At 36.4% G+C, this 12,149-nt stretch overlaps 2 protein-coding genes across 2 annotated transcripts in view; one reads left to right on the top strand and one right to left on the bottom strand.

Moving 5' to 3' along the window:
• LOC105309988 (coiled-coil domain-containing protein 170-like) overlaps positions 1-5,513 on the bottom strand; it is a 30,257-nt gene extending 24,744 nt beyond the window's left edge. The window contains exon 1 of the mRNA XM_023526763.1: positions 5,365-5,513. Coding sequence (XP_023382531.1) covers positions 5,365-5,502 — 138 coding nt within the window. The 5' untranslated portion in view covers positions 5,503-5,513. The remainder of the gene's footprint in view (positions 1-5,364) is intronic.
• Positions 5,514-11,749: 6,236 nt separating this feature from the next.
• The window catches only part of MTHFD1 (methylenetetrahydrofolate dehydrogenase, cyclohydrolase and formyltetrahydrofolate synthetase 1), a 51,296-nt gene continuing 50,896 nt past the window's right edge, over positions 11,750-12,149 (top strand). Inside the window, exon 1 of the mRNA XM_011384476.2 lies at positions 11,750-11,906. Within this exon, the coding sequence (XP_011382778.1) occupies positions 11,866-11,906 (41 nt within the window). The 5' untranslated portion in view covers positions 11,750-11,865. The remainder of the gene's footprint in view (positions 11,907-12,149) is intronic.

The raw sequence follows: 12,149 nt of genomic DNA, 5'->3' as shown, positions 1-12,149 counted from the left end.
TTGTCTAATCTCGGAAGCTAAGCAGGGTTGGGTTTGGTTAGTACTTCGATGGGAGACCACCTAGGAAGACCAGGTACTATAGGTGTAAAAAATATAAAAATAAAGGATTGTAAACTGACAAGGTCCTTGAAATCTGTGAGGTCAACCAAGGGTTGCCTCATGTAAAAAATAAAAATAATTTTTTTTTTAAAAGAATACTATGAAAAAGTATATAACACCAAATTTAATAAACAAATTTAATAGAAGAAATGGACCAGTACTTAGAAAAATACAACCTTCCTAGACTGAATGAAGAAGAACTGGAAAATTTAAATTGACCGATCAGCAGTATGGAAATTGAAACAATCATCGAAAGCCTACGAAAAAGTAAAAGTCCAGGACCAGATGGCTTCGCCAGTGAATTCTAACAAACATTCAAAGATTTAATACCTACTCTCAAACTCTTCCAAAAATTCGAAGAGGAGGCAATACTTCCCAACTCATTTTATGAGGCCAATATTACTCTGATACTAAAACCTGGTAAAGATAACACAAAAAAAGAAAACTACAGACCAATATCTCTCATGAACACAGATACAAAAATCCTAAATAAGACTAGAGAACCGAATACAGCAACATATTAAAAAGATTATACACCATGATCAAGTGGGCTTCATCCCAGAGGCACAGGGATGGTTCAGTATACGCAAATCGATGAATGTGATACACTATATAAACAAATTAAAAAATAAGAATCATATGATATCAATAGATGCAGAAAAAGCCTTTGACAAGATACAGCATCCATTTATGATCAAAACACTTAACAAAATCAGCATAGAAGGAAAGTACCTTAACATAATAAAGGCCATATATGACAAACCTTCAGCCAATATTATACTTAATGGTGAAAAACTAAAAATCTTCCCTCTAAGATCAGGAATAAGGCAACGCTGTCCACTATTGCCACTATTATTCAATATAACATTGGAGGTCTTTCAGACAAGAGAAAGATATAAAAGGCTTCCAAATAGGAAATGAAAAGTCAAACTGTCACTATTTGCAGATGACATGATTCTCTGTATAGAAAACCCTAAAGACTCCATTAGAACACTACTAGAAACAAAAAGCAAATAGAGTCTCTGGATACAAAATCAATGTTCAAAAATCCATAGCGTTCCTATACTCTAATAATGAAGCATCAGAAAAAGAAGTGGAAAAAATAATTCCTTTTGCAATTGCAACAGAAAGAATAAAATACATAGGAATAAATTTAATGAAATATGTGAAGGACCTATATAATGAAAACTACAAGACCCTATTAAAGAAATCGAAGAAGATACAAAGAAATGGAAAGAGATTCCGTGTTCTTGGATTGGAAGAAACAACATAGTTAAAATAACCATATTACCTAAAGCATTCTACAGATTTAATGCAATCTCCATCAAAATCTCATCAGCATTTAAAAAAAAAAAAGATACAAAAGAAAAATATCAGATTTGTATGGAAACACAAAAAACTCTGAATTGCCAAAGCCATCTGGAGAAAAAAGAATGAAGCTGGAGGAATCACTCTGCCTGACTTCAAATTATACTACAAAGCGACAGGAATCAAAACGGCATGGTATTGGCCGTTTTGATTCCTGTCGCTTTGTAGTATAATTTGTCTTGAATAGTCTTGATTCAGTGGAACAGAATCAAGAGTCCAGAAGTAAACCCATATTTATATGGGCAAATAATTTTCGACAAAAAAGCCAAAAACATATAGTGGAGAAAGGAAAGCCTCTTCAATATATGGTGCTGGGAAAACTGGAAAGCCACCTGCAAAAGAATGAAACTAGACTGTTGTCTATCACTACACACCAAAATAACTCAAAATAGATTAAAGACCTAAATATAAGATCTGAAACAATAAAATGCATAGAAGAAAACATAGGAACTAAACTCAAGGACCTTGGACTTAAAGAGAATTTTATGAATTTGACCTCAAAAGCAGGGGAAGTCAAAGCTAAAATAAATGAATGGGACTACATCAAACTAAAAAGTGCACAGCAAAAGAAACTGTCAACAAGGTAAAGAGAGAAACATCCAAATGGAAAAATATATTTGCAAGCAATGCTTCCAATAAGGGCCAAAATATACAAAGAACTTATACAACTCAATAACAACAAAAAAAACCCCCAAATGATCCAATCAAAAAATGGGCAGAGGACCTGAACAGACACTCTCCCTAGAGGACATACAAATGGCCAACAAATATATAAAAAGATGCTCAATTATCGCTAGCTATTACGAAAATGCAAATCAAAACCACGATAAGATACCATTTCACACCTGTTAGAATAGCTATAATCAACAAGACAAGTGATAACAAATGTTGGAAAGGATGCAGAGAAAAAGGAACCTTCATACACTGCAAATTGGTACATCCACTATTGAAAGCAGTATGAAGGTTCCTCAAAAATACTAAGAATTGATCTACCATATGATCCAGCAATCCCTCTACTGGGTATTTACCCCAAAGACTTGAAAACCCATATCTGAAAAAATATTTGCACAGCAATGTTCATAGCAGCATTATTCACAGTGGCTAGGACATGGAAGCAACCGAAGTGTCCTACAATAGATGATTGGCTAAAGAAACTGTGGTACATGTATACAATGGAATATTACTCCGCCATAAGAAGAGATGAAATACTGCCTCGAGATAATCATGCTAAGAGAAATAAGCCAGACAGAAAAAGTTGAAAATCACATAATAGCACTTATACGAGGGATACAAACCTAAAAGCAACAAGTGAGCAAGACAAACAGAGACTTGTGGACATAGACTATAGACTAGTGGTTACTAGTGGAGTTGAGGAGGAGGAGGAGGGAGATAGACAGGGTAAAGGGGGTCAAATATAGGGGGGATGGGGGAGGGTGAAGTGGGTAAAGGGGATCGAATATACGGTAGCTGAAGGAAACTGGACTTTGGGTGGTAAACACACAATAGAACATACAGATGTCAAATTGTAATGTACCCCCGAAAATTATATAATTGTATTAACCAATGTTACTTCAATAAACTTATAAAAAAAAGAACTCTCAAAAACATAAGATCAAATGCAAATAGCAAAGTAGAAAGTTATGTCTAATAGAATACCATTTATGTAATTTTTTAAATATTCAAAACATTAGAAGCATTCAAATATATGCAAGTATTAAATACATGGACAGAAAGCCTATACACTTAGTTGAGAATAGTTATCTCTTAAAAAGAAAAAAAAAAGTGGTCCAGGATGGTCAAATAGTACTTTCATATAGGCTTGTAATAGCAGTTGCCTTAACACCTCCATTTCTCACCACCCCAGATGCTGGGTACACTCACCTCCCCTACAACCCAGTAACCAAGAAGGCTAATGCTCAGCAATAGAGGCTCCAAGGCCTGGCCCAGTGCTAGGAGCGCCAAAGATTCTTACTGGTTGATGTTCTATCCTACTTGCTAAATTTATTTATATCATCCATCCCAAGAATGAAGAATGGTTCAAAGGTTACAAAATGGTCTTCAGCTGTTATCAGTGATATTTTCATTCTTAAAAGAATGAGTAAAGCAAATATGGGGGGAAAATGCCAAATTTAAATTTATGGGTAGGTACATGGGTGTTATATTGCTCTGTACTTTTCCGTGTTTGAAATTAAATACAAAAATAAAAATTTAGAAACAATCCAATTGACTTTTAAAATCACAAAATACAAGGACACTATCAGATGACAAGAGGAATTTTATGGTGCTGTATTACAGTTTTAATTCAATTTGGATTTTAACATATATTAGTCTCAAAGAAAACATGTTACTTTTAAATTTATTTGTTGCAAACTCAAGTTTTTTTTGTCTTATAAATGATTTAAAATAAAGTTTATAGTTAAATGAGGACATGTTGAAAATAAGATTATAATTATTAATATAAAATTCATAATTTTATACTGTACCAATATTAAAATATATTTTTATCGTTTTCTTACTATATAATGTGAAAAATGGCAAAATAATTTTTTAAATCCCTAGAAGGATTTCTAAGCATTTATGTACTTAAAAGGAATTCAACTAAAAGACTGAACACTGGCTTTTGCATTATCATTTCCCCCATCTTTATTAAGGTATAATTGAAAATGAAAATTATATATATATAGTATGCAGCGATGTTTTGATATATGTATACATGCTGAAATAATCCCTACAATCAAGCTAATGAACATATCCATCACCTCACATAGCTACCATTTTCTTTTATTCCTTTCTTATTTGTGGTGACAACACTTGAGATCCACCCTCTTAGCAAATTTCAAGTATACAATATTGTTAACTACAGTCACATTGCTGTACAATAAATTTCCAGAACTTATTTATCTTGCATAACTAAAACTTTGTACCCCTTGACCAACTTCTGCCCATTTCTCTCTCCCCTCTGGAAACTACCATTTTATTCTCTGCTCCTGTGAGTTTGACTGTTTTAGATCTTACATATAAGTGAGATCATGCGCTATTTGTCTTTCTTTGTCAGGCTTGTTTCACTTAGCATAATGTTCTCCAGGTTCATCCATATCAATGGCAGGATTTCCTTCTTTTTAAAGGCTGAATAATATTCCATTATGTATATATGCACCACATTTTCTTTATTCATTCATCCCATTGACTTACTTCCTTTTAATGTAATACATTTCCTTTCCTAGCAAAGAAACTAGGTTTGTTGTTCTCATTTAAAGCCAGTAGGAGGAGGAAATAAACCACTCCCCTAGATTCCCATTCTCACTGAGTCTACAAGCTAAAGATTAGGTGGATCTTTCCATCAGTCTTAAAAACATGAATGGAAGAGACATCATCTGATCCAAGAGGATATTTAATTTCCAGAAAGATTCTCATTAGGGTCTAGTCCTCATAAAACAAAGCTGTAAACCAAGAGATAACATGGTACACTAGAAGGATGATGGGAGTCAAACTAGTTCTGCCCTTATATCACTGTGGCATCTCTCGTGTTCAGTTGCCCAATCTGCAAAATAATGGTGTTGGATCAGATTAACTCAGAGGCCCTTAATAGTCTATTTTTATATTGTTTTGGTGTTGTGGGCCTCAGTGAAATGTTAGAACCACCAAAAAGGCAAAAATAGGTAAAATCCACTTTGAGGTTCAATTAGAGTTAGATCTTTCACTGCTCCTTGTTCTAGTCAAGCCAAGAATTTAAAGATATGAGAGATCATTTGATCTCATGACTTGCATTATTCATTAGCCACGGGTATTGGCATAGGCAAGTGGACAAAGAGAACTGGACTTTCTTTTCTCAATTGCTCAGATTATTTCACCTATACCTTCTGAGAATTGGGAAAAAATAGCCACAGTACAACTCACCACTGCACTATTTTTCAGAGATGTGTGAGCTGATAGATGCCTGACTTCTGTTGGCTTCGCCTCATAGGGCCCTTTGCTTTGGCCAGTAGTGAGCTTTTCTGGACCTGAGTGGTTTAAAAATTGAAGAGAACCTGACATGCTTGACGTAAAAAGCAGCATGAAACAGATCTAGTAATTGTGAACCAAGGTGCTTCCAGGGGCAGTTTGTATATTGTGGTCAGGAAGAGATACTAAGAACTGCTCAGTGTCAATGGCAATGTCTTAAAGAAAGTTTTACTTCAGATCCTTAAAATTTAGCTAGATCTCAAAAGGAACTGCCCACTGAAACTTGCTTGGAGACGAGGCAGATCTAGTTTCTGAAGATAGTATCAAAACAGTTTAAATTGTAACTGATCGAAACAGCTTGCTAATGTGTACTCATATCATACTAAATGCTGCTTGTGAATCATATCTTTAGACACCTAACTTGCAAATTTCCTTTATTTTCAATTTCTCAATCTATTTGATACTCTAACTATATCCCTCGATTCAGCCAAAATATAAAAATCTAACATGTTTATAATGTAGCATGTGATAGCTCATAGTGTTCTTTCTGCCCCTGGAGGAACATAAATGTAACCTCACATTACAATTTTTATGAATTCAATTTCCCAAGAACTTCAGTACTGCCTTGAATCCATTTCTCCTACCCAGCTCAATTTCATATATTTCTTTTCTAAAGTGAAAATAGAGAAAAGTCATCTTTCAAATGAATGTCCATATATTTTATTAAGGAATAAGATGGAGATTTCTTTATTAAGATCATGGAATGTATTCTGGTAAAAAATAAAAGGGGGAGCATTTAGAAACTGTGTACCAGGGAAGCTACATGTTAGTAGGGTATTTCTTTTTGTGGGTGGTATCTTCCAGAAAACTGAACAGTCCCTGAGAGGAATTTTCATAAGAGAAAAAAAAAATGAGGATGATATGATTTGAAGAACATGGAATAGAAAGCATGAAGTCTTTGTTTTCTTCACTAACATTGAAATCCATTTTTAAATTTCTCTATTCATTCTAGATTTGTTGATATTGAAAGCAATTATTAAAGTGCCAATATCTCTAGTGAGACTTTAGTTTCTTCCTCAGCTTCATTATTTGATACCTAAAATCATTACTATATCAATACTTTTTCTAAAAACCAAAGAACTTAAGTTTTGGTGAATGAAAATGGAGAATAAACTGCTCCTCAGTCCTGGAACAAGAATGATACTAGAGATAAATACCTTCTTCAGAATCCTATCCCTTACTTTTATTTTTATTTCCTTACCATTTCATGAATCTTATGCTCTATTAGAAACAACATAATGAGTCTTACTCATATTGCCTCCAAGAAACAAGAAGCTGTGTGGGCCCAAGCGTCTCCCCAGAAGCATGAATATTCAAATCCTCCAGTATCAGTTCAAGTTATCACCTCCTTCCTTGATTCCTGCAAGGACTTTCTCTCTCCTTCTAACTCTTATAGTATGTGATCTATACTTTTCTTTTGATTATTATATCATTCATTATATAAAAATCTTTTCTCTCTACTATGTTAAATATACCTAAAAGCAGGGTCTAATTTGATTTATCTCTATCATCCCATACTAGGTGCAAAAAATACAGATTAAGTAACTAAAGAACACAATGGGAAAAAATAAACTCTTAATACAAAGTTAACTTATATAGATGATAGTACTATTCTCCAAACTAACCTTAAAAAATATACTAAAAATGTATTAGGAGTCTCAAGTAAAAATAAACAAAATACAGCAATGACATAATTATTCTGTGATTTTAGGTTTGAACATAACTATTTTTAAATACAGATTTATCAATACTCAAATTAGAAAGATATGCTATGCTTCATTTAGTAGAAAGTAAGAACCATAAATGGTTACCATATCAGGCACAAGAGAAAATTCCAAATCCAACCTCAATTCCTGGAAAAAATCTGTATTGTCCAATGTGAGTGGTTTCCCTGCACAATCTGTCAATAGAATGTTTGCACATCAAAGAAGCTGTTGCTAGGTGAATGCATCACAGAGGTCCAAGGAAGGTACAAAAGGACCTCCTAAAGTGATACAGTAAGACCTGTGGGTCTTTATTTCTCTAATTAATGAAGTGAAAACACAAAGTGGTTTCATGAAGCATTAGTGAACTTAAGAACTCTTAAGAAAGTGATACCACTGAAAGTAAATATTCTAGCAAAATGAAACTCATATTTTGGATTTTTTTTTGAGAATTTCTTAGTATAGGTCAAATTTTTATACTCCAATACCTTCATCAAAGGAGATGTACTTTAAGAAAAGTGATGATTCCATCTACTATTCCTAAAGCAGATGATTTGTCTGAAAAGCTAGTATCCTATTCTAGGAAAATACTTTTATGCCAGAGAAAGTATGTCTTTATTATGTATTGTTGATACCAGAATCACTAGCATTACACTTCAAATATCATCTAATCTAGTAGTTGTCAACTCTATCTGCACATTAGAATCTCAAAGAAAACTCCAAAAAATACTGAGACCCCGACCTTATCCCAAATTCTGACTTAATTGATTTATGGTGGAGCCTAGGCTACACAGGTAAATCTAATGTGACTTTAGGGTTGAGAACAACTGTCCCACTATCTTCATTTATATAATAAAAATGAGGCAGGGAGAAATGAAGTGATATTTGTAGGAACACGAGTAATAGTTAATAACTAAACTAAGAAAATAAATATTTTTTCCTCTAAAACTAGATTTTAAAAATTACATCCTTGAGCAGCAGGAATATAAGTATCAACAAGAAAGGAAATTTCTTATAAAGCTTACATTCTGGTGAAAAAAGAATATAGTAAACAAACATATAAATAAAATCATGTTAGTGATAAATGCTGTGAATAAAATATGCGAATGTGTGAGTTAATGAGAGGGCAACTTTTGATCGTGTAATCAAATTGGGACTGTTTTGGATATATTCACATAAATTAATTGTATTATACCTTTTATTGAATAACCCGCCTTTATCATTTAACAGTCTTTGAAAGGTATCTTACAGTATAGCTACAGATGTTCCTTGAACAGCACCTATCCTGATTTTTTTTTTACTATTGAAATCAGTGCTGTAAGAAACACTTTTATACATATATCTTTGTGTATATGTGTAAATATTACCCTAGGATAAATTCTAGAAGTGGAATCACAAGTTCAAAGAAAGCACACATTTAAGGTTTTTATAGATATTATCAAATTACACCCTCGAAAAGCTTGAAAAATGGAGCATCTGCAAAGAGGACACATTTTTTCAAGAAACTGCCATTAAGAGCATTTAAATAAAGATATTTTGTCTTTCTATTCACTGTGAAATGATCGATTTTCAGTCTATCTTATTTGACAAATCTGCAACATATTATAGAATTAATTACCTCTTTTCCTGTGCTAGTTTCTTCATCTGTCTTCTCAGGCTGCATGCTCTCATGGTTTTTCTGAGAGCATTGGACTACCCTTTTTAATCTTCCCTCCTGGTTTTTCCTCATCTCCTTGAATTCTAAACATCGAAGTGTCCTAGGGATCAGTCTTTGGTCTTCTTTCTACCTACACCCATTCCCTTCATGGGCTCTCATCTAATCTCATGGATTTAAATATCAACTCTCATTTCTACTAATACCGCTTAGACGTTTGCATATCTAAGAAGCATCTAAAAACTTTAGAAACTGAATTAAAATTAAAAACCTGTTCCTTCCATAGTGTTATGTAATCATAGCTCCATCTTTCCAGCTGCTCAAACCAAATTCTTGCTTTCTTTCTCTTACACCCTAACTTTCTTCATTCAGGTTTCTGCTTAAGTCAGATTCCCCAGAGGAGCAAGCTCCTCTTACCATATTTCTAAAACAGCACTCTCCTAGCTCCCACCACCATTCCCTACCCTCTTAGTTTGCCTATTTTTTATAAACAGCATGCCTTAATATCCAAAATTAGAGTACATATTTCTTTAATTGACCACTCTCTCTTCCACCAGAATATTAGCTGAGGGCAGAAACTTTGTTGGTTCACTATGGTATCTCTTAGTGTCTTCTATTGTTGGCACAGAAGCCACTCAAAAACTATTTACTCAATGAATGAATGAATTGGTTAGGTCACACAAAAGTATTATAGTTGAAAATCATGCTGTTGGGGTGGTAAAGGCAATACATTTAGAGATGAAACATCCAGTTTGGGGCCTAATTCAGGCGCAGCTTATGCAGCTTTGGGCAAGTTATCCTTCAAAGACTATTCCTTTATTTGTAAATTGGGACTTATGACATCTTCCTCAGCAAAAGGCTGAAGTGGTCACTATCTGCTTGGTATAAGCCACAAAAATTTCACTCCCTGTAATTTACCAGGAAAATTTGCTTCAATTTTCCCTTTAATTTCACTTGTTCATGTATAACCTTATGTAAGGGCATGTGTTCATAGATCCTTATATTGTTTATATGTTTACTTCTAATGTGTTACTTATAATACTTAAGAATGGTAAAGTAAAAGCAATTAAAAGAAAAAAATTCACCAGAGTCTCTATTATGGTGATGGTTGCACAACTCTGTAAATATACTAAAAATCACACTTAAACTGGGTGAATTTTATAGGGCATAAATTGTATTTCAATAAAACTATAAAACAAGAGTCTCATATATTAGCTACTGTAAAATATCCTCAGAATTAAGGAATAAGGCAAATGCCACCTAACAAATGCCCAGTAATTAAAAAATTGAGCAAATTCAAAAGATAAGCTCTGCCATTACTTGAAACATGCCACCCTACAGATATTTGGTCAACTCCAAAGCGACCTGAACAAAATTACTACCTCCAAAAGGTAACTTCACTCCCAGGTTCATTTCAGAATTATTCACAATAGCCAAGACATGGAAACAACATAAGTGCCCAGCAATGGATAACTGGATAAAGAAAATGTGATTATATCTCTGTGTGTGTGTATACACATATATATACACATATACACACACACACACACATATATATATATAAAACAACATGGGCGAACATTAAGAGCATTATACTAGATGACGTAAGTCAGAGGAAGACAAATACTGTAAGCTATTACTTGTACGTGTAGTTTAAAAAAGCTGAACTTATAGAGTAGAATGATAGTTGCCAGGGGCAAGGGTGGTGGGAGAAATGGGGCAATGTTATGTCAAATGCTACAAACGTCCAGCTATAAGATGAATACATTCTGGGGCACTAATGTACAGCATGGTGCCCATAATTAACCATATTATATTATATATCTGAATAAGAACGTAAATCTTAAATATTAACACACACACGTTTGTGAGATGGAAATGTTAACTGCTTTATTGTGGTAATTATTTCATAAGTGTGCATCAAATCATCACACTGTACACTTTAAACAACATTTTTATCAATAATACCTCAAAAAATCTGGGGGAAAAATTGTGACCTCAACAACTTAGCTTCTGAAGTATATTGGAATAACTGTAACCGCACTCACAGGACTCAGGAAACTTATAGCTGCCTCTGTCCTCCTGTCCTGTTCCCCAAACGCCCAATTTCACTTATTTTCGCCTACAGAGAAGTATTCACCCTTGTTGGTCATGGGGCATCTAATTTACGTAAAACCCCCGATCTGCGTGGAGGATTCTGACAAAATCTAGCCTCGCAAGCTGACGAACCCGCCATGCCTCGACCAAACCCCCGGGTTATGCCACACAATGAGATGCTCCAAGAACTGCTCGACCTAAAACAGCAGGCAAGGCTTCCACCTTGGCCAATCCTCAGTCACCAGAAAGTATTTTTAAACAGTTAAGGGCGCCACCCAGACCTTCCGACTCAGAACTGGGAGCCCCGAGACCAGTCCGACAGCGCCAGGGGGTAAGAATGCCAGAAGCCGCCTTCCGGCCCGCCGCTCCGCAGGCGTAACTTCTGTGGGCCCGCCCGGCGCCGCACCGAAATACCAGCACGGGTGCCGGGCCACACATCTCCCCCGGTAGCTCAGCGCCCTCAGCACGCGGGGACCTGTCCGCCGGCGCTTGGGCGGGACGCGGAGACACGCCTCGCTCCCGCGCCCGGGAAACTGTTCTCCCGCGAGAGCGCCCCTCCGGCTCCGCCCCAGATGGGCTGGAATCGAGACCCAACCCTCTCTTTAGCGGTTTTCCCGCCCCACACGAAGGCGTGATCTGGACCGACTTCTTCTACCAGCTAGTCACTGCTCCCCCCCAGGCATCATCGAGTTTTTTTCGCCATCCCGCCGCATTCCAGACGCCCTAGCCCTCGGCTCTTCGCGGCAGAAAGAAGTCCTCTCGCACTGCGCACGCGCATTTACGTCCGTGGGGGGGAGGGAGAGAGGGAGTGACGCAAGCGCAGTAGCAAGCTTTTCGGGGGCGGTCGCTAAGCACGTGGGTTGGGCTGTCCCGTGCCGCACTGTAGGGAATCGAACCTCGATTTTGGCGGTATCCATTGTGGGCAGCGGACTAATAAAGGTCATGGCGCCGGCGGAAATCTTGAACGGGAAGGTGGTCTCCGCGTAAGCATCTATCGTTGTTAGGGCATGTTGGGCTGCAGACGAGGGCTCTGAGCTGGGTATGCAGGTCATTAGCGGACCCTTTTTTTTTTGCCGGAGGGAGACGTAGCAAAGTCAGGCCCGCTGGGTTGGTAGAGAGACAGTGTCTTGAACCCTTCACACCTGAAAGCCTTTGGCTACGGCCGAAGCCCCGGGCACAATTTGAATTTGCAGATGAGCTGCTTGTTTACTGTGCCCGCTGGCTCC

The sequence above is a fragment of the Pteropus vampyrus genome, unplaced genomic scaffold, assembly GCF_000151845.1.
Source record: "Pteropus vampyrus isolate Shadow unplaced genomic scaffold, Pvam_2.0 Scaffold15, whole genome shotgun sequence".
Classification (NCBI taxonomy): Eukaryota; Metazoa; Chordata; class Mammalia; order Chiroptera; family Pteropodidae; genus Pteropus; species Pteropus vampyrus.
The sequence above is the reverse complement of the archived record's forward strand: the minus strand, read 5'-3'. Positions and strand labels throughout refer to the sequence as shown.